The sequence below is a fragment of the Lithobates pipiens genome, unplaced genomic scaffold (assembly GCF_037356315.1).
Source record: "Lithobates pipiens isolate NorthernLeopardFrog02 unplaced genomic scaffold, aLitPip1_a1.2 Scaffold_18, whole genome shotgun sequence".
NCBI classification, from domain to species: domain Eukaryota; kingdom Metazoa; phylum Chordata; class Amphibia; order Anura; family Ranidae; genus Lithobates; species Lithobates pipiens.
In genome coordinates, this window is record NW_027507758.1 from 166,787,655 (window position 1) to 166,810,563 (window position 22,909).

General features: G+C 39.8%; 1 protein-coding gene across 1 annotated transcript in view; it reads right to left on the minus strand.

Annotated features, from left to right (window-relative positions):
• The window catches only part of GRM1 (glutamate metabotropic receptor 1), a 551,379-nt gene that overhangs the window by 14,972 nt on the left and 513,498 nt on the right, over positions 1-22,909 (minus strand). The window contains exons 6-7 of the mRNA XM_077486350.1: positions 20,166-20,292; positions 9,593-10,523 (exon numbers count right to left, since the gene is read on the minus strand). Coding sequence (XP_077342476.1) covers positions 9,593-10,523; positions 20,166-20,292 — 1,058 coding nt within the window. The remainder of the gene's footprint in view (positions 1-9,592; positions 10,524-20,165; positions 20,293-22,909) is intronic.

Genomic DNA, 22,909 nt, shown 5'->3' on the forward strand with positions numbered 1-22,909 from the left:
CTACTAACTCTTTTCACTGCCACTGAGGTGTCCGTTTATGAAGCAGTGAACATTGGTGATCCAGAGGATCGCCACTGATCACAGTCCATAAATGGTTTATGAAACAGAGATAACTGGGGGAGAACGTGTTTGAACATGTTCTCCTGCCAATGATCACCTCAAACTGAGAATCCTCATTGATTGACACAGGAATGACCAGTTTATGAAGCTGTGATCTCAGTGCTTCTCTGGAAATCTGTGTCAGAATTCACCCTCCTCGATTCACCAGCTCAGAGGTGGAGAATCGGGGAGTGAAGAGAGAATCTCGGGGAATCTGAGGAGGAAACAGGAAGATTATTAACTTCCTTATACCTCGATCAGACCCTTCAAGACTGTAACCATGCCCCCTGTCAAATGTATGTGTATACATATATATATATATATATATATATATATATATATATATATATATATATATATATATATATATTAATTAATTATGTAGGGGGGCTCTTTATTTTATTAACATTAACCATGCCGTCTGTCCGTGTACTGAGCAGTACAAATTTATCACTGCTTAATAAACTGATATCTCAGTGATATGAAGAGACTTTATTAATCTTTCATGTCCCACACTATACTTGATATACAATGTCTGGCAGTCTACTAAAACAATACTGGGCATTTTGGGGAATACTAGATTCACGCTGCTATTGTCAAATAATGCATTTTCTGAAACATTCTAACTGGAGGGATTTCCGGGTGGGATCGAGCAGGGGTCACTATCATGATGCAGTTATACTTTGATGGGGATCTGAAAACATATCAATAACTTAGTACTGAGTTTACCTTAGATCAGAGATTTTTTTTTCAATATTTACAGCCAAGACCTCATATCTAAGGTCTGACCCCAAATTATCCCTATTTTGGGCAGTATAGTCTGAGCAAATACCACTAGGAGTCTTATTTCTAGAGTATATATGCAATCTAAATTCCCTATTCAATGTAGGCAAAGATGGGAGTCAGATAATGATGTGGCTTTGGGAGATATATGGGACCGAATATTGCATCTTGTACAGTTGGTTTTGTTATCTCCAACCCATAGAGTGACCCAGCTTTTCATCCTGTATAGGGCTTACTGTACTCAGGTCCTGCTGCATAGGGCAGACAAAAGAGAAAATTCTGAGTGTGTTAGATGCGCCCAATCTCCTGGCTCCTTTGTGCATATGTTCTGGAGATGTCCAAAGCTACATCAATACTGGCAGTAGGAAAAAATAACTAGGGGTGACCCCTACAGAACCCCCAGTAGGAAGAGTAAGTGTTGGGCACGTTGAACTTTGTAAATGACACTGAGATTACTCCAGATCCTGTTCTTTGCCTACTATGATATGTAAATTGGATTATGACCAGGTAGTGGCTACTACGAGCTCACCCTTTATGGCATGTAAGTTGATAGCCTCTCGTTGGGTTTCATCCAATCTCCCTACCCTTTGGGACTGTATCCAGGAGATGGATAAATATGTAAAGTTTGAGAAATACCCTACACTCATCATAACACTCTGCAAAAGTTTGAAAACATATGGAAAAAATGGATAAATGCATAATGTTCCAATTTTAACCTTAATTTAAAATAAACGGGCATATTATTAGTAGATTAGAATAGCCTGTCACAGAAAGTTTTTTTTACTATATATATAATATCTTGCTTGCTCTTGAATATCTTTATATTTACAGATCTCAAGAAGGTATGCGCAAGCCTAAATACACTTTCCTAATTCATAGTTTTAAACATGTATGCTATAGACAATGTTATTCCTTTAACCTCTAGTGATTCTTTGAGGTAGACTGATCCCTGGGAGGTGTTCTTGATGCGACAGCGTCCACCCAGGAAGTTCTATTGTGCTGGTACGGTTCTATGCTAAGGTGGGTCACACATGACAGAAACAGGACTGCAATGTATATTAGATGTTTGTAAATACTATGTAAAATATTGGAATATAATGTAAATGTCCCTCTCTAGATGAGTGCTAGATATGTCTCATGAAACCTGACGAAGCAAATGGCGAAAAACGCGTTGGCATATGAGGATCTAATATTCTAGTACTCAATTCTTGGTGTATGATTACATACAGTATATTCCAGAAGCAATGTTTATGTGTGTTTTTGTTTTTATGAATTTAGAGACGTACATGTTGTATGATCCTTTTAACCAATTTTAAATAAATTATACTTTTAAAAAACATTTAGCTCCTAGTCTGGCCTGTACAGTCTGATATGCATTTTTGCTTTGTTTCTTGCTTAAAAATATATTTTTGAGTTATTTTTGTGTTAGATATTTCTGAATATCTTTGTATATCCTGGAAAAATCTGACAGTAGTGAACTACCGTATTTATCGCAGCCTCGATGCAGCCTGATCTGTGCTCATCTGCAGCCTCAATGCAGCTTGATATGTGCCCATCTGCAGCCTCAATGCAACCCTTATATGTGCCCATCTGCAGCCTCAATGCAGCCCGATATGTGCCCATCTGCAGCCTCAATGCAGCCTGATATGTGCCCATCTGCAGCCTCAATGCAGCCTGATATGTGCCCATCTGCAGCTTCAATGCAGCCTGATCTGTGCCCATCTGCAGCCTTAATGCAGCCTGACATGCGCCCATCTGCAGCCTGATGCCCATCTGCAGCATCACCATCTCTCACGCAGGAAATCACCAAGCCATCATCTCCTATTTACTCGGCTCTCAGTTGGCAGTCACATAAACAGTCCCACCTTGTGAATGTGATTGACAGAACACTGGTCCAATGCCGGTGGCAGAGGCGGGACTGTGTGTGTGATGTCAGAGCCGAGTGAGAGCCGATTATACGGGAGGTGGCGGCCTGGTGAATTCCGGCAGGGCTGGGCGGGGCTCGACCCCCTCCTTCCCATCTGAGGTACACTATTGCCGTATAACACACACCTGTGATTTGCCTCAGGGGGAAAAATTTCATGTGATACGCCGATAAATATGGTAATTGTATTGATTCTGTCGTTTGTCTTTGTTTTCCTTTTTTGTTTAGGTTTGTTATGTGAATCTTAATATTATGTCTTTTTGTATTTTCGTTTGTCTATTTGTTATAAAAAATTTCAAAATAAAATCTGAATGAAGGAAAAAAAAAAATCTTTCATGTGCATATGGACTCTTCCAAATTATCAATTTTACTTGTGTTTTAACGTGACTGACCATATATGTCCTTGTAATGTAAATAATTTTTGAATTTCAAACACCACACCATGAAAGTATTTTGTAGATCTAGTGATTAAAACCTGTGTTAGTTACAATGATATCATGGGAGTTAAAACAGTATTAAACCCCAAAATTAAAAAAATATTATGTCGCAGCTTACCATTTCTTGGAGGTGATGGCTACATTTTATTTTTTAGGCTTTTTTCCTTTATTTTCACCTAGTGAACCAGCCAGTAAGTCTGTTATTTTTCTTTTTTTTTTTTTTAACAGAACAAGCTGGTTGAGACAAACCATTTACCACTGACATGGGTACTTGCAATGGTTAGCTTATATTTATTTATGTAAAACCTTTGTACTAAAAGGAAAAATTAAAACTGTTGCTGTAACTGCTTAAAAATTGTATCTGGTGTTTGTCTTTAAAGTGGTTGTAAACCCTTACAAACCACTTTGACCTACAGGTAAGCCTATATTAAGGCTTACCTGTAGGTCCAAGAAATATCTCCCAAATCTATACGGTTTAGGAGATATTTGCCCGAAGACGGGCACCGCTATCTACGGCGAATGCGCCGTAGACAGCGGCGCGCAGGTGCACTGAGCGGGGCATCGTCGATGACGGCAATGCCGCGAGTCTCGGCTCCCGTGCGCATGCGCGGGAGTGACGTCATCGCTGCTCCAGCGAATCACAGCGCCGGAGCAGAGAGACCCACGGAGACCCACCAAGAAGATGGACGCTCGGAACTACAGGGGACAGCGGTGACATCTAAGGTGTCACCATTACTTCTGCATCCAGAAAGTGCGTTACAGACCAGATCACAGGGTAAAAATAAGGGGAAAAAGCCTAAAAACAGAAATATAATGCAGCCATCACAATAAAGGATTGGTAAGCTGCAATGTATTATATTTATGTTTTTGGGTTTAATAACACTTAAAGCAGTTAAGCAGCATTTAATTCTTATGCCCCATACACATGGTCAGAAATTCCAACGGAAAAAGTCCGATCGGATTATGTATGACTTTTTCCAATCGTGTGTAGAGAATTCCAACGCACAAAGTGCCACGCATGCTCAGAAAAAGTTTGGAGACAAAAGCTATTGGCTACTGGCCTCTACGTAGTCCCATCGTACATTCTGTATGTCACCTCATTCCGAAGGATCAGATTTTCTGACAACTTTGTGCGACCGTGTGTATGCAACACAAGGCCACAATCCGTGGAAAAAATCTGATGGATTTTGTGGTTGGAATGTCCGACCGTGGGTATGGGGCATTAGGCTGCATTTTAAGTTGCTCGAATGAAACAAACTCCTCCTTGTGGTGAATGCTATACAGGTAGAAAATATTAATTTCTTTAATTGTTTTTGCTGAATACCAAAATAATTCCAAATTTAAATTCAGATGTAATAATGGGGCTACTGTATTTATAAAAATGGGGAAACCATTACTTGTTTTATTTTCTCTGAAAATGACCCGATTGACTTGATTGGTCATCATCAACAACTCTACAAGTTTCTCACCTTGTTTTCCACATGCTTACGTGTTTCATCTATTGTATGAGCGAAAACTACAGAAGGCAAAAACATCAAGGAAACCCATTTTGCACTAAAGTTTCTAGCACTAGAAAAATAACAGCATTCTATTTGAACATGTTTATTAAATTATGGTATACATGCTATTTTTGTTTAATGATTAGTGATGGACGAACGTTTCGCCCGGCGGTCGTTTCGCGGCGAATTTCCGACATTCGCGGTCCGCACGTTCGAACGCCTTTTTCCGTCGTTCGCCGCGGCGGACTTACGTGTTTAATGTATACAAGAACTTTAACCTTTGGTGACACGTTTATCATGTGATACAGGACAGCCAATTGAGACATGACAGCACATGGACACTTGGACATTCCCCCTAACCTATAAATACACCCGATCCGGTGGCCATTTTACATTCTTTCTTCTGTTACGATAGGGACAGGTTCCTGTGTGGAGTAGGGAGAGATAAACCACTAGCTATTTGGTACACAAAAGTTCTTTTCAGGACTGGTATAGGTGTTAGGTGTTGATAGGTTTGCTGTGCTGCTGATTCTTGCAGCAGCCTGAGTGTCTTTTGTTAGTTTAGAGAAAGGGAAAGGACGGTGTATGCTACAGGGACAGCCAGATTAGTCTTTCATCATCATCATCATCATCATCATCATTAGCTGTTACTATCAAGGTCCACAAAAGAGCTGTTCCAGTAACCACTAATCGTTCTCTTTTTTTGCCAATTTGTATAGGGACAGGAAGGAAGCAGTGTTGTCAGGCAGTGAGGGTAATTTTAAAGACTTGCTGTTATTATTAGTTCCACAAAGGTTCTTTTCAGGACTGGTATCAGTGGTACAGTAATAGGCTTGTACATGTATAATATTCTTTCTTCCAAATATAGAAAGGATATTATACTTGACTGCTGCCCTTCTGCTGCAGTCTGCTAAACATTCACAACTCACTTGTTCCACAAAAGTTCTTATAAGGACTGGTAACTTGGTATAGGGTGCTACGGTACATAGGCTTGAGTGCGGTACAGTCTGCTGTTCTGTAAGGACCGCTATCGGTCCACAATAGATAGGGTTGACGTGCACCACTGCTGACCGCTGCCCTATACTGCAGCAGTCCTTCAGCGGTATAGGGACTGACGTACAGTCTGCTAATCACTAACACACAACCTGCTTGTTCCACAAAAGTTCTTATAAGGACTGGTAACTTGGTATAGGGTGCTACGGTACATAGGCTTGAGTGCGGTACAGTCTGCTGTTCTGTAAGGACCGCTATCGGTCCACAATAGATAGGGTTGACATGCACCACTGCTGACCGCTGCCCTATACTGCAGCAGTCCTTCAGCGGTATAGGGACTGACGTACAGTCTGCTAAACACTAATACACAACCTGCTTGGTCCACAAAAGTTCTTATAAGGACTGGTAACTTGGTATAGGGTGCTACGGTACATAGGCTTGAGTGCGGTACAGTCTGCTGTTCTGTAAGGACCGCTATAGGTCCACAATAGATAGGGTTGACGTGCACCACTGCCCTATACTGCAGCAGTCCTTCAGCGGTATAGGGACTGACGTACAGTCTGCTCACTTCCTTGACCCAAAAAAGCACACCGTACTATATGCCCCTACCCTCCTCTTTGAAGAGGTTGAGCGGTGTCATATTTCTACTGGGGCTGCTTATGATATCCCTGTGCTGTGCTGACTTCCTCCTGGGGGTTCTTATTATGAAGGGATCACACTATCCCTGTGCTGTGCTGACTTCCTCCTGGGGGTTCTTATTATGAGGGGATCACACCATCCCTGTGCTGTGCTGACTTCCTCCTGGGGCTGCTTACGGTGCTGCTGTCAGTGCTGTATGTCACGGTGCTGCTGTCAGCGCTGTATGTCACGGTGCTGCTGTCAGCGCTGTATGTCACGGTGCTGCTGTCAGCGCTGTATGTCACGGTGCTGCTGTCAGCGCTGTATGTCACGGTGCTGCTGTCAGCGCTGTATGTCACGGTGCTGCTGTCAGCGCTGTATGTCACGGTGCTGCTGTCAGCGCTGTATGTCACGGTGCTGCTGTCAGTGCTCTGTATTACGGTGCTGCTGTCAGATGCCTCTATCACGGTGCATGTGTCATTCCGGTATGTCACGCTGCTGGTGATCATCTCCTGCACCCTCTTCTTTGCCTACCCTGGTCCCTGACCTTCCCTCTCCTCCATTGCCTTCATTAGCTCCATAGTCCTGAATTGTTAGAACAATTTCCCAAATAAAATAAAAATGCTTGTAGTTATCGATCCCAAATTCACCTCATACATGTATTATGTCATTGTCCAGATGGTGGGACTACGTTTTACCCCCTAATAATTACCACGTGGCCGCAAATTCGACATGAAGGTTTGCAAAGTTCGCCTCCCATTGAAGTCAATGGGGCCCGCGGCGAACGTTCGGTTTCGCGAACGTTTGGGTCCGTTCGCATTTCGCTTTCGCGAAACGTCCCGTCGGAAGTTCGTCCATCACTATTAATGATTTATGTGGTCTGATATAGTGGCAAAATGCAAAACTATGTATATAATAGATAAACATGTCGAGTCGGCAATCACTTAATGTAAGATGTTAGACAAAAACCAAGTCATCTGGGACACTTGTCAAAAAAAGCTGAAACAGACAGACTTTACGGTAACACAAAGCTAAGCAGGCTCAACAATGCTTTCTGGGACATATGAACTTACTGTGATGTTAGCTAACTTTGCCTCTGAGGAAGCTAATGAATTGGTAGACCCGTTCATCTTCATTAAGATGCTAGTTAAAATAAAAAATCTTATCACTGCCTTCAGCAAGAATAGTGACAAATCCAAGATTTGGAAATAATTTAATTTTCCATACATGAAAAAAAAGTGTTTTGTCTATTATTAATATGGTTCTTACCCAACTAATTAAAGATGTTGCCAAAAATCAGAGAGATACAAAAATTAAGTAGAAAAACAATATGGTTAAATGGCTCTTATTTAGAACTGGGCTCCAAGATGGCCTTTCTAATAGAGGTCCTGTACCATTTTCTTAAAAATTCTCTATTATGTTCGTAAGGCTTTTTTCCCCTTTCTTCCTTTCAAATTTAAAGTAGGAGATGAAGCTTGAATGCTTTGGGGTGTATTTATATAGAATCTGTATAACAAGTCACCCAGTGAAAGTACATTTACATTAATTTTGTGCAAATGCTGGGCAAAAGGAATGGTATTAGGCTATTACCTGTGCTGGACAAATGTGTTCCATTGATTTAAAATGGAAAATACAGCATCTAGTCACTAGATCACACTATCACAGGATCTTACTATAATACTTATCATCTAGTGGCCAAAGACAGTATTTTCTGTTTTAATTGAAATAAAAAAAATAGTCCAGCATAGGAAATAGCCTAATACAGGCATACCCCGTTTTTAAGATGGGGTTTATTTACTAAAGCTGGAAAGTGCAAAATCAGGCTCACTTCTTCATAGAAACCAATGAGCTTCCAGGTTTTATTACCAAAGCTTAATTGAACAAGCTGGGGTTAGAAGCTCATTGATTTCTATGCAGAAGTGAGCCTGATTTTGCAGCTTTAGTAAATAAACCCCATTGTGTACTTAAAAATGGGGTATGTCTGTAACATTGCACATGCACTTTCACAGAGTGAATTGCTATATAATGTGTGAACCTCACAGAAGTGGCACAGGACCTCCAGCTAGTGAACATAATTTCCCAAAGGTCTAGATGTAAAAACCTAAAACATTTCTTAATACACTTAAATTCTTACAAACGCTACATTTTCAAATTGTGGAATTATGTTTTAAATGTGTCATAAATTGTAATATATGCGTGCATACAAAACACGCAAGCATCTTTTTAAATGCTAAACTTTGTATAAAGCAGCTTTTTAAATATTTAATTGATATTATCTTAAAGCTAAATCTATTTTGGTAAAGTAAATATAGAAAATAATCTGCCAGATCAGAGCTTAATACATTTTTCTTAAAGGAAATACTACCAAATAAATGAAAACTATAGTATATTCTCCTATTGTATGAAAACCTTAATATGGCTGGTGTCATAGCTGATCACACCATGGCAACTGCAGATCTAAATATTTGCTGAGATAGCAATGTCCTCGGCAGATGGGAGAATTGGAGGGTTTAGTTCCATTTTAAACTTTATGTATTAGCAAGCCTTCTTTTTGAAATGTAGGATTGATTTGGATGATTTAGACTCCCCATGAAGTTTTTTATTGCTGCCTATGTCCTCATTGGGAGAGTCAAACGCACTGAGACAGTTGTCACCAGAACAAGATGTGGGGGTAAATCTTCCAATGTGGTCATCTGTTCCAGTAACAAATGTCTAAAAGAAAAATCGACCCTGTAGATTGTGTGTTGTAATGCAGATGTGTTCTACAGGTGTATTCTGGTGCCATTCGAAATTAATGCAACCGCAATGCACTAACACGTGATTGCTACATTGTATTTTACACTTCGATTCTATCATTCAATCATCTTGTTTATTAATCTAAGTAATCATACACAAAGGGTACAGACTCTACTCCCTTAGTAAATCAACCACTCCCTGTATAGTGCGTATGATGAAACTACCGCCTATGTACCATTTAAAAGTTGTGGCAAATTAGTAAAAATATATCAAATATGCTATTTAGTTTTCTGAGGCTAGATGCTAGTAAAAGAAGAAATACTGTCTGCTTATGGGATTTATACAACACAGAAAAAACCCATATTAAATCTAATAAATTTTCTCACAATTGAATACAATATATTTTTTTGTAAACTTTCTTTTAAAATATTTCCTTGATAATAAAAAATTTGTCAACACTCTATAGCATATAATGTGGGCTAGGTAAATTTCCATATACTTACTTTGCATTCCCAGCACTGGGTTTCTTTCTTCTAAAGATACTCAAAAAGTTATTTGATCTACAAGGAGTTTTTCCATCACCAACATGCATGCGCACGACATCTGACGTGGTAAAAGCACTCCGGACATTTCTCTCTGGCTTTGCAATAATAATATACATCTTGGGAGTAAACATACAGCCCAAAGCAACAGTGACACTAAGGCTGACAGCAAAGGAAGTAGTGATGATCTTGTAGTTGCTCCCAAAATAAATGGGTACAAAGGCTAGCCAGATAATGCAGGTAGTGTACATTGTGAAAGCAATGTATTTAGCCTCGTTGAAATTAGCTGGAACATTGCGAGTCTTAAATGCATAGTATGTGCAGCTCATGATAAGAAGTCCATTGTAGCCAAGGGGAGCCACCAGTCCTAAATTACTAGTGTTGCAGATCAAGTAGACATCTTTAATGCTTGGATAGGATAGGATTGGCATTGGAGGCTCCATGATAATTAAAGTGATTAACAGTGTTAGTTGCAGGCTGATCAAAACTGAAGCAATGATAACTTGGGCACAGGCACTCATAAAACGGGGTTTTCGAGTACAGATCTTCTTCTTGCTTCCTGCTAGTATGCGAGCAATACGATTGGTTTTGGTTACCAAAGCAGAGTAGCACATGGCTGAAGAGAGACCAACCAAGAGGCGCTGCAGATAGCAAGATATAGTGGTAGGCCTGGCTATTAGTGTAAAAGGACATATATAACCAAGGAAAATCCCAGCAAGTATAATGTAACAAAGTTCTCGACTGGAAGATTTAACCACAGGAGTATCTCTGTAAAGTATGAAGATCAATGTGACAAACATAGTGATAAGGATACCCACACAGGAGAAGGCCACTGCAATCATAGACTCAATATCACTCCACTGTAGATATTTGATAACTATTGGCTGGCATCCTGTTAGACAAAATAAACAAGTGTTACTGTTAGAAATACTTTCAGAATTCTTACTATATAAAACATTTTCATCTGGTTCCTGTAGCCAAAATGTGAAATATTCATAATTTTTAACAAATGTTTATTAAAGGGTTGGTTAACCTTTACCAAAGAACTACCTATGCCGATAAGTGATGTTTGTAGATAAAATCAAGCTGTGCAGTTTTGACTAAAATGTAATAATGCTCCTGCAATAGGTGTAGGTAATTTACATACTGTATTTCATGAAGGCTGACTGAAATTACTATTCACCTCCACCATCACAGCAGTGAGCTCTTTCTCTGATTCAAACCCCCTTACATGTGCTCTCTCTCTCCCCTGATGCAGGAGCTCTGAGCTCACAGTTTGACAGCTCATTCCTGTGATGGCGGAGGAGGGCAGTAATAGCCGGGCCTCTCTTAGCAATGCTCTAGCAACATCCTGTGAGTTTTTCAGACAGGCTTCATAAGGTACGTAAATGGCTTACTCCTAAAGTAATAGCATTATTCAACCTAAAATTCAAAGCTGCACATTTTATTTTCACCTGCAGACGTCTCTTATCTACATAGGCAGTTTTTTGTTAAGGCGAAATAACATATTTAAGTAGTAAGAAATATTATTCTAATTCAAATATATATATATATATATATATATATACACACACACACAAATTCTAAATCATTTATAGCTTCAACTTGGAAGACACAGTAGTATGTTTTTAAATAATAACCTTATTATTAATTGACATCAATGAATATTGATTAACAGACTAAACCAATAACACAAAAAAAAATTGTAATCTTAAATTTACATCTCACAATGATTTCCTAGTACTCAAGGAAATGAGACACACATTTTTAAAAATAGGCACACAATTATGTAGGGCCCCATGGCATTTACTGCCCTTGTTACACCACAGCTTTTACATCTAATGGCCAACAAACTGTCAATGAGACACTAAGGCCGCGTACACACGGGCGGACTGTTCGCCCAACTTTGTTCGTCAAACAGTTTGAGCAGACAGTCCGCTCAAAATTAGCATGGACGGACTTGACCACACACGACAAACGAACAGTCCGCTGAAACTTGCGCGATGACGTGAACGGCACGTACGACGGGACGAAAAATACGACGTCCAATACACTGCAATGTAACCTTCGCCGTGTAAATTCTTTCTGAGCATGCGCGAGACATAGTTTGTCGAACAAGCCTACACACGGGCGGACTGTCCGCTCAAACTAAGTTTCAGCGGACAGTCTTACGGAAATTCCGAAAAACTTTGTTCGTCAGACTGTCCGCTGAAACTGTCCGCTGAAGCCCACACACGAGCGGACTGTCCGCCGAAACACTGTTCAGCGGACAAAGTTGGGCGAACAGTCCGCCCGTGTGTACGCGGCCTTAGCTTTTATCATAGAAAATGTTTGTTAAGATATGTAAACAAAATACCTTGTGACATATAGCTGGTGTAGGAATAATACATTTTTGATTTAATTGTTGTCATTTATATTTTCTGAAGCATTCAACCCGGTAGTAGAAAAAAACCTTTATAAAATGGTCAATAGCAAAGATCATCTGGTGCTACCAACTACTAAATTAACCCAAGTTTTGCCCGCGATGCATACATTTAATGTAGTAAGAATTTCAATCTACAGACATACCCCGCTTTTAAGTACAAAATGGGGTTTATTTACTAAAGCTGGAACGTGCAAAATCAGGCTCACTTCTGCATAGAAACCAATGAGCTTCTAATCCCAGCTTGTTCAATTAAGCTTTGGTAATAAAACCTGGAAGCTCATTGGTTTCTATGCAGAAGTGAGCCTGATTTTGTACTTTCCAGCTTTAGTAAATAAACCCCATTGTGTACTTAAAAGCGGGGTATGCCTGTATGTATTAACCGTGTTTTCTTCCCCATTTTATGTCATTTAAAAAAACAAAAAATTGTTTGTTACAGAATGTTGTTTTGTCAACATTCTGGGATTCTGATAATAATAAAAAAAAATATGAATAATCTGTCCCAATGCTTACGTTTGAAAATTGTAATTAACACTGCCTGGATAGAAAGGAAGACATTACCTTAAAGTTTTTAAGGAGCCAGTATGGCCTTTTTTGTCAGTCATATCACTGCTTAAAAATGGCAAATTTATAAAATATAGTGCTGTGATTTACAAATGTACATTACACTTTGCCTGCATCAGAACTGGAAAAGCACAGTTTCTTTTAAATAAACACATAGGGAAAAGAGTCAGGACAAAAAAGCCCAGTCACATGACATATCACAGTCATGTGATCTGCCTAGCTTCCCATTACAGAGTGCTCACTGCAGAGTTATGTAGACCGTACTCCATGGAATACCACAAGCTCCACACTATGGCCTTCATTTTAAGAATAAGTACCCATTCTCCCCTATAATTAGTTCCCTTGCCTCTGTTGAGGGGATTTACTAAAACTGGTGCACACAGAATCTGTTGCAGCTGTGAATAGTAACCAATCAGCTTCCAACTTTAGCTTGTTCAATTAAACTGTGTTAATTAAACCTAGAAGCTGATTGGTTACTACTATGCACACATGTGTTCAGCAAACAGTCTGTTGGAAATATCTTAACCTGTCTGACATTTATGTTTACTTTAGAATCGTGTAGCTCGGCATTCTCAAAAGAAAACAAAGTTCAGAAGGGAAGATGTTTTTACATGTAGCTTGCTCATATGACAAATGAGTCAAAGAAAATGGTAAATTATTGGCGATTTAAACTAAGTGGGTGTATTTTTTTAAATATTTGCTGGATGAATTTCATTAGCATTCACCCAGCTGCCACAAATTCTGACCTTCGAAATATGTTGATTTTCTACAATCTTCAAGTCCATCTAGTTGCCATAATGTAGTATTTTTCCCTAAATACCATCAGAGAAAATCATTAAAGCCGGAGTTCCGCCAAAAAAAAAAAATACAAATACTGCAGGTGCTGACTTTTAATATATGAACACTTACCTGCCCAGGGTGCCCTTGATGTCCTCACCCAAAGCCAATCTGTCCCTTGGTTCCCAGGCAGAGGCGCCGGCATCTTCGGTAAGGGAATCAGGAAGAGAAGCCTTTCAACTTCACAGGCTGGTTCTCTACTGCGCATATGCGAGTCGCACTAGTCCCTGCTGTCTTCTGGGACCTGTGTGTCTCCCAGGGGGCGTAGGAGGGGCCAGACATGGCATAGATCGCCATGGATACTGTGGCGATCTATGTCTGGAATTGGGAGCAAATACCTGGATTATACAGGTATCTGCTACCCTCTCCCCCCTGAAAGGTACCAAATGTGACACCGGAGGGGGGGTATCCTAAAAGCGAAAGTTCCATTTTTGGGTGGAACTCCACTTTAAGCAAAATATAATCAGAATTTGCAACAGCTGGGTAAATGCTTGTAACATTCTACAGATACTTTGGCCCTGAAAACAGTTAACCCACTTGAGAAGGCTGAAAAGGCAGGAAGCAGCCAGCAGACGTCCATGAGGTGTTTCCTGGCTGGCTACTGAGACTTTGCTTGGCTCTTTTGAATTTTTGGGGCCCCCGGAGCAGGTAGAAACTTTAAATCATGTTGCGGGACAGGTTTATGCTGGTGGTGAGCCAAATATTTGTTTTTGTACTAGAAGTGTATGACCTAACATCTACTAAACCCTGCTTACTAATATGCTGTAATTTAATAACACTGGCCATCAAGCTGTAATTGCTGGTAGCCCAAACCCACCATCGTCTAATTTCTTAATGTACTGTATTTATTTTAAATATGCCTTTATGTATTTGCTGTTTATACTGGCACATCATGCAAAAATATTACAAAATTTTCGTTGATTATGGAACTGCAGGAATGGTATGTTACTTCTAATAAAAATGGCAGTTATGAAATATTATAGGTATTAATAATCTTAATTATAAATAGTGTACTGTTTACCACTTATTTATGAGGTATTTGATGAGATGAATGCGTAATATAATTAAGTCTAGATGTTTGCTCGCAATCCAGCATAAATACATAAGGTTCATTTAAGGTTCACAGTCAATGAGATGTCTAACTTTAGGACAAACAATGATCATTGTGTAGCAGATCCTTTTGATCAGTTATACATTAAGAAAATATGTTGTTGCAGAGTAAAACAGAGAAGGAAAACAGCATTTACATATTTATTGTACAATTTAAATTCACCACTTCAGCAAACAGTTTGTTGAAGGTAATCTCCATCTGCTTGGCGCTTACTACGATGCTACCTTATGGTGTTTTTATAGCATCTCAATGTGAGTCTTTTTTGTGACTTACATAAGCGTTTATGAAGAATGCTCCATGTACGCCACTTTAAAGCAATCTTCAAAATCAAATGATTTCTAGTTGGGGCATCAAAAATGTCAGTTTTCATAATGCGACATTAAAAAGAAAAAGAAAAACAAAGATTTTGCTACAAGCATTAACAAAAAGCAGAAGCTCCTTTCAACTCTACTGCACCTGTTCTTGCTATAAAAAACAATCCCTTGTTAGCCTCATTATTATTTTTTTTACAGAAGTTAAAAACAGACACAAAGTATAGTAAAAAAAAAAAAAAAAAGCTGAACTGGATACATGTTATAAAAACACAAGATAATGCAAATTTGTGTTCATTAAAAAAATATATATAATATGCACTGTGACTATTGTAAGTATCTGAATTTACCTTCTGCAATTCTTGCACAGCAGAACTAAGACTGGGGGACTGAGGGTGTCAATCAGTTGTATCGCATGTAAATGCACTAGAATGAAACATACTGGGTTGATGTAGTAAATAAGTAAAGGTAAAATAGGTTGTTCACCTTGCAAGGGATTTTTTTCCTAAGCTTAGTAAATGTGGGAAAATCCACTGTACAAAGAATACCCAATCATGTACATGGAAACTAAAAACAGTATCTTTGCTTGGCCATGATTGGATAATGTAAGTCATCAGAAATTCACCTCATTCACTAAGCTTGGGGAAGATTATCCTTGCAAAGAAAAAATCCCCTTGTAACAGCCAATTTGCCTTTTTAGAAAATCACCACTGATAGGAGGAAAGAGCAGAGCTACAGAGAGATGGTTTTCTGTTTCTCCTTTACTGTCTAGTCACTGGCTAGGGACAGGGATAGAACATTATTGTATTACTTATTGGTAGCTTGGGTGCCAGTGCGGCTCTGCAGTCTAAATTCCAGGGATAAACAGAAAGAATGACAAATCCTTTTGACAGTAAAACAGATTGCATACATGGATTTTAAAAGAGAAGTGTGGGATGTAGATGCAGCATCAGTTGTTGCAGCTGTTCCCTGTCAGCTCTACACTGAGAACTGAGCAATCAAAGACCACTGATCACTCAGTTTTTGGGTCTGCTCTGAGAACAGAGCAGTGACTGTCAGTCTCTATTGTGTGCTTTGCCCCTCTAATGCTCACTGGATCACCGCATTGTAGAGGGACGGGAGTGGCTGGTGTAGATTCTCAGCGGTGCACTGAGAGGCTGGGGCAGCTGCGGGTCAGGAATCTGGGGAGATCCTGACGTTATTTTTGGGATCCCTGCAGAGCCAGGGCCAGCCCTATGATGCCAGCTGAAAGTGGGCTTTAGCCTGTTGTCGGCTGAATCTGGGTCACAGAGCTTTGCAAGTGCACTACTGTGACCCACAGGCAATATATGGCCAAAAGTGCTTTGAACATCTCCTTTAATTTAGCAGTTTGCCTGGATATCATCTTAAAAACATCAGCACACAACTAACAATATTATACACACACAAAAAAATAAAAAAAAATAAAAAGATCAAATTAAATAAGACAATGTCCAATACACGTACATTGTAGTTTGGTTGAAAAAAAAAAAAAACTCTATACCTCCTTTTAAATGGATAGAAAATTGTCTAAAAGACAGAATTAGTTAACCACTTCCCAACCGGCGCACGACGATGTACGTCGGCAGAATGGCACAGGCAGGCAAATTGGCGTACAGGTATGTCCATTTGAAATTGCTGCCGTGCCAAGGCGTGCGCGCCGCCAGCCGGTCGGGACCCCCGTGAGTCTGGTCACGGGTCCCGTGGACTCGATCAACACAGGGATACCCGCGATCGTCTCATGAGGAGGTTGAACGGGGAGATGCGGAAGTAAACAGCATCTCCCCGTTCTGCCTAGCAACAGAAGACACCAATCTCTGCTACCTTTGATTGGATCAGAGATCAGTGTTCACTAACACACAGCCACGCCCCCCACAGTTAGTAACACGCCCCTAGGACACACTTAACCCCTACACTGCCACCCCTTGATTAACCCCTTCACTGCCAGTGCCATTTACACAAGAATCAGTGCATTTGTATAGCACTGATTGCTGTATAAATGACAATGGTCCCAAAAATGTCTGATGTGTCCGCCATAATGTTACAGTCACAATAAAAATCGCTGATCCCTGCCACTACTAGTAAAAAAAAAATGCCATAAAGATATCCCCTATTTTTTAAACGCTCAATTGCGATTTTTTTTTAAACGTACCGGCCTAAACTGAGGAAAAAAAATGTATTTTTATATATTTTTGGGGGATATTTATTATAGCAAAAATGTAAAAATAATGTGTTTTTTTCAAAACTGTCGCTCTTTTTTTGTTTATAGCACAAAAAATAAAAACCCCAGGGGTGATCAAATACCACCAAAAGAAAGCTCTATTTGTGGGAAAAAAAGAACGTCAATTTTGTTTGGGAGCCACGTCGCATGACCGCGCAATTGTCAGCGAAAGCGACGCAGTGCCGAATCACAAAAAGTGGTCTGGTCTTAAGACAGCAAAATGGTCCGGTCTGAAAGTGGTTAATGACCAGGGGCGAACTGACCATTCAGACACTCAGGCACTACCCGATGGCCCCATGCCACCAAGGGGCCCCATCAGGGTTGCCAGCCTCAATAAAACCAGGGACAGTATGTAAAAATCTGTGTTTTTAAAAAAATCCCAAGGTTATAGCTGCCTCGCCTCTCCAGTACCTTTTCAGTGTGTGTATGTGTATTCTGTGTGTGTATACTGTGTGTGTATATTGTGTGTCTGTGTGTGTGTGTATAATCTATTGCCTAGGGGCCCCATAATCTCCTATTGCCCGGGGGCCGCATGAGTTGTCAGTCTGCTCCTGTTAATAACTCTTACTCTGAATGGTCTAAGGTTATCAGTGGTATACCCCAAGGTTCAGTGCTGGGACCCCTACTCTTTAATAACTTTATAAATGATATAGGGTCTGGGATTAAAAGTAACATTTCTGTCTTTGCAGATGACACCAAGCTATGCAGTGAAATAACGTCCTTACAAGATGTCTCCAGTTTACAAGCTGACCTCAATACACTAATTGGGCAACTAAGTGACAAATGAGGTTTAATGTTGATAAATGTAAAGTTATGCACTTGGGGCTAAAAATATGCATGCATCATACGTACTAGGAGGAATACAACTGGGGGAATTCATAGTGGAGAAGGATCTGGGGGTTTTGGTATATCATAAGCTTAATAATAGCTTGCAATGTCAAGCTTTGGTTTCCGAAGCAAGCAAAATCCTTTTTTGTATTAAAGTGGTTGTAAACCCTTACAACACACTTTGACCTACAGGTAAGCCTAGATTAAGGCTTACCTGTAGGTCCAAGAAATATCTCCTAAACCGTATATTTGCCGATATTTGCCCGAAGACAGGCACCGCTGTCTACGGCGCATGCGCCGTAGACAGCGGCGCGCAGGCGCACTGAGCGCGGCATTTCCAACGACGGAGCTGCCGCGCGCATCGGCTCCCGTGCGCATGCGCGGGAGTAACGTCATCGCGGCTTCGCCGAATGACAGCGGCGGAGCTGCGAGACCCCACCGAGAAGATGGATGCTCCGGACTACAGGGGACAGCGGTAACATCGCTGGCTCCTGTGTCAGGTAAGTGACACATAATGGACTACTATGTGATGCATAGTAGTCCATTATGCTTTACCTTTGTAGGGAATGAAAGAGGAAGTAAACTCATCAGGGTTTACTTCCTCTTTAGTAGAGGTTTGGACTCCAGAGAGAGAGAGATACATTTGTGCTCATAAAAGTTTACATACTCTGGCAGAATTTATGATTTCTTGGCCATTTTTCAGAGAATATGAATATTAAGTCCTTTCTTGTATTAAGAGAGGTATGGACTCCAGAAAGATAGAGATATAATTTCGCAACTGTGGAATCATTAGTAATAACTCATTTGGAATATGCAGTTCAGTTTTGGGCACCAGTTCTCAAAAAGGATATCGAGGAACTGGAGAAAGTGCAGAGAAGGGCAACCAAACTGATAAGAGGCATGGAGGAGCTCAGCTATGATGAAAGATTAGAGGAACAGAATCTATTCCCTCTCGAGAGGAGGAGATTAAGAGGAGATATGATCAACATGTACAAATACATAAGGGGTCCATATCATGAACGTGGTGTCGATTTATTCACTTTAAGGTCAACACAGAGGACAAGGGGGCACTCTTTACGTCTAGAGGAAAAACGATTTAATCTCAAAATACCGATAGGTAATAGGTTTCTTCACAGTAAGAGCTGTGAAAATGTGGAATAGACTCCCTGCAGAGGTGGTTCTGGCCAGCTCAGTGGATTGCTTTAAAAAAGGCCTGGATTCTTTCTTAACCCTTTAATGTTCTGCTCCTCTGTTTGGTAGCGCACATTTTAAGTCACGCTAACTCATTGAAAAACGTGGACTTTAAAGGGTTAATTGTACACAATATAACCGGGTACTAACATTTATAGGTAAAGTTGATCCAGGGAAAATCCAATTGCCTCTCGGGAGATCAGGAAGAAATTTTTTCCCCTGCTGTAGCAAATTGGAGCATGCTTTGCTGGGGTTTTTCGCCATCCTCTGGATCAACTGTGGGGATAGGTTTGTGTAACTTCGAATGTATATATTTTTTTTGTCTTGGTTGAACTTGATGGACTTGTGTCTTTTTTCAACCTGACTAACTATGTAACTATGTAACCTCTATTCTATAAAATGATTCATCATTAATAACACCTAATAATAATCTATGGCTGTACCCACTACACCCAGTCATATGGCATTTGCTTTTGTTAGCCCAAAGATTTCCTGGATAAAGATGAGCTAATGTTCATCAGTGTGAAACTGTCACAGCAGGCCACAGTCCCAATCAACTGGTCACCAGCATCCTTGCCTCTTTGTTATATGCAGTCAATGGGTGGGGAATTTCACAACCACAGCTGATTGGGATGGTGGTATGATGTCATCTGGCAGTTTCCAGAGGGTTTGGGTCGAATTGAGTTTGGCCTGAACCTTAGCTCATATTTTTAATATTGGGGGGCATCAAAGTGCAGCTAGATTACATAGTCTCCAGTTCGGACCTGTGGAGTTTTTATTTATTCTTTTGCTTAGGAGATTTTGTTGGACCAGTGTATAATATTTCCTCATACCATGTCTATGACTTTAAAGGGTCATTTTAGGATGTACATTTCAACAAAAGCTGGACAATCACAAGTTTCTTAGGCAAGTTAAAAATAAAGTACCTACCACAAACTATTCCCCAAATAGGCTGCAGCAATTTTACATTTATTATTAAACGATCCTGTCAAATAAAATAATCACTATTCATTTAAATAAAGACCTCCCACCTGTTAAATAAGGGTTAGGCCACCACCCTAGATCGCAGGCTGTACAGGTAAACTCGTCTTGCACAAACTCATTCTCTTTGCAAGGGGTACAAATCCAGCAACAGCTAACTTCACCTTTCCTTATAACCTGTGTGAAGAAAGAAGAAAATTTAATTCTGACCAAATATGATAACGAACAACCCTTTAATACATTAATTTCTTTAAGGCTGAATAGCCATAACTTACACAAGTTGTGGATTGTTTTTGACATACATTTGAATACAAAATTAGTGTTACTTCCCCATAAACATCGTCAGTCACCAAAAATGAATCCAATTCCTTAAATAGATTGTAAACGATCACCTTGTAAAACAACCCAGTCAGTTTAAAATTTAAATAAAAAGGTAAACATATGTGTATAGATATATAAAAAAAATATATCAATACCCTTTTTCCCCTTTTTATAAGTGATCACATCCCCCCTGTTCCCTCTGTTCTCAGCTGGGGGAGAACAAGCAACAGCACACTGATCATCCCAGTGAAAGCCTGTGCAGGGGGGTGGGTGTGCTAGGACTAACCTGATCATTGGAGGAGAGTACACTGAGTTCCCAGCACAGCTAGGGAACTGACCACGATGAGCTCTCCTGCCAAGTGTGGTCAGGTTTTAACAGAAAAGCAGAGGGACTGGCAGGAACACCATGGATTTCACATAAAGGAAGCATAAAAAAAAAAAAGAGAACAGGATACTTTTTCATACAAGTACATGGTACAAGAGTAACATATCAGGAATTTGAAATGCTGGGGTAAAAAACATGTTAACCATCAAATTTATTGTTAATTTCATAGAGAAGATCAATGTTAAAAAAAAATATTTATTCTTGTATCTAATGTTTTGTTAGGTGAAACTGTTGGTCTGTTGCTTTTTCTTTATACTGTGCAAGTATGCAAAGCATAATTGCCAATATTGTTGCCACTGACACTAATGAAGAGGGAGGTGGTTAATATTGCTGCTTTTTCTCTGAACTGAATGCCACTTCTCAGAAACTTTTTGCGTAGCTGTGTCAGTGGCAGCGTGTTACTTCCATATAGGATGGTGTAAGAAGTGGATATAATGGCAGTATGCAGGTAAGCGGAGGGGTCTGGAAGGTTGTTCCCATTATGTATGTTTTTGGCAAGATTTTTTATGCAGCCATCACTTATGTTGTTGAATTAGAAATTGTAAAAAAAATAAAATGGTTGATTTAGATGTGGCTACAAATGTTGCCCTCTGGCCCTTTTAAGTTGAATGCCACTGGCCCTTGTGGAAGGTTTATAATGGACTAGTAAGTATAATGCTGCGTACATACGATTGTAATTCTCGTCGGAAAAAGCTCTGATGGTTTTCCCGAAGGAATTTTGATGGGATTTTGCTCAAGCTGTCTTGCATACACACGGTCACACCAAATTCCGACCGTCAAGAACGCGGTGACGTACCAAACATACGAGGGGACTAGAAAAAGGAAGTTCAATAGCCAGTAGCCAATAGCTTCCATCTCGTAGTTAAATCTGAGCATGTGTGAGTTTGCGTGTCGGAATTGCATACACACGATCAGAATTTCTGATAGAAAGTTTTTTCCCTTGGGAAAATTGAGAACATGCTATACATTTTTTGCTGGTGGAAATTCGGACAGCTGAATTCCAATGGAGCCTGCACACGGTCGCATTTTCCGATGAAAAGCTCTCATCGGTCTTTTGCTGGCCGAAATTCCGATCGTGTGTACGCAGCATAAGAAATATATTTGACAGGTGATTTATAACTTTATAAAGATGCCCAGAAAATTATATTTTTCCAAGGGGAAATTGGTTAATTAAAGTGTTTGTAGTAAACACCAACCTGCAGTTGACTACTAATCACTATTTATTCCTTATGCAATTACACAGATTACCTGAGAATTGAGTAGGAGGACTTGCTGGCAATGCTTACATAGAAAAGTTAGCTAGTGGAATAATGTGTGTGCTTTATGTGATGTTTGCGACCATCTAACTGATAAGCCAACAGCAGAAAGAAGCCTATTGTTTAGCAAACAGTCCAACTGTGTCTGTAGAGCAAACTTGTCCCGTTGCATGCCCAGGTGTTCAGTGTTAGGAATCACATAGCTAAAATATTACTACAATTCCTTTGTCTCAATATACTAAAATGTTTTCACACCAAGCTAACGACTGTCCTCAATTCTGTCTAAGCTATCTCTAGAATCACAAGCAACCATTATAACATAATTCCATAGCCAAGTTGATAAAAAAAAAAAATTCTCCTGGTTGCTTTATGACTGATTCTACAACAGCTGAATAAAAGAACAGCAACAAACAATGCATTCTATCATTTGCACCATGGAGGGGATGATTAAGTTTTAATGCAGCCAAAACATTTTTTTTACTGTTTTGGTGCCAGTTTATACCAGCAGTGGCTGAAAATATCACATCGCATTGTAACCTTTAATTAACTTTAAAAATAAACAAAAATGAAAATATTACATTGTGACATTTAATTCAGTTAAATTCACCACATCGGCGTTGCACTGTAGTGTACTGTGCTACAATTTCAGTGTAAAAAAGTACTGCATGGTGTAGGTTTTTTTTTCTGTGTGCACCGCTGCAGCACAGTGATGTGACCCGACCTTTTTGAGATGAAGACATAATGCTTTCTCTATACAGACATACCCCACTTTTAAGTACACAATGGGGTTTCTTTACTAAAGCTGGAAAGTGCAAAATCAGGCTCACTTCTG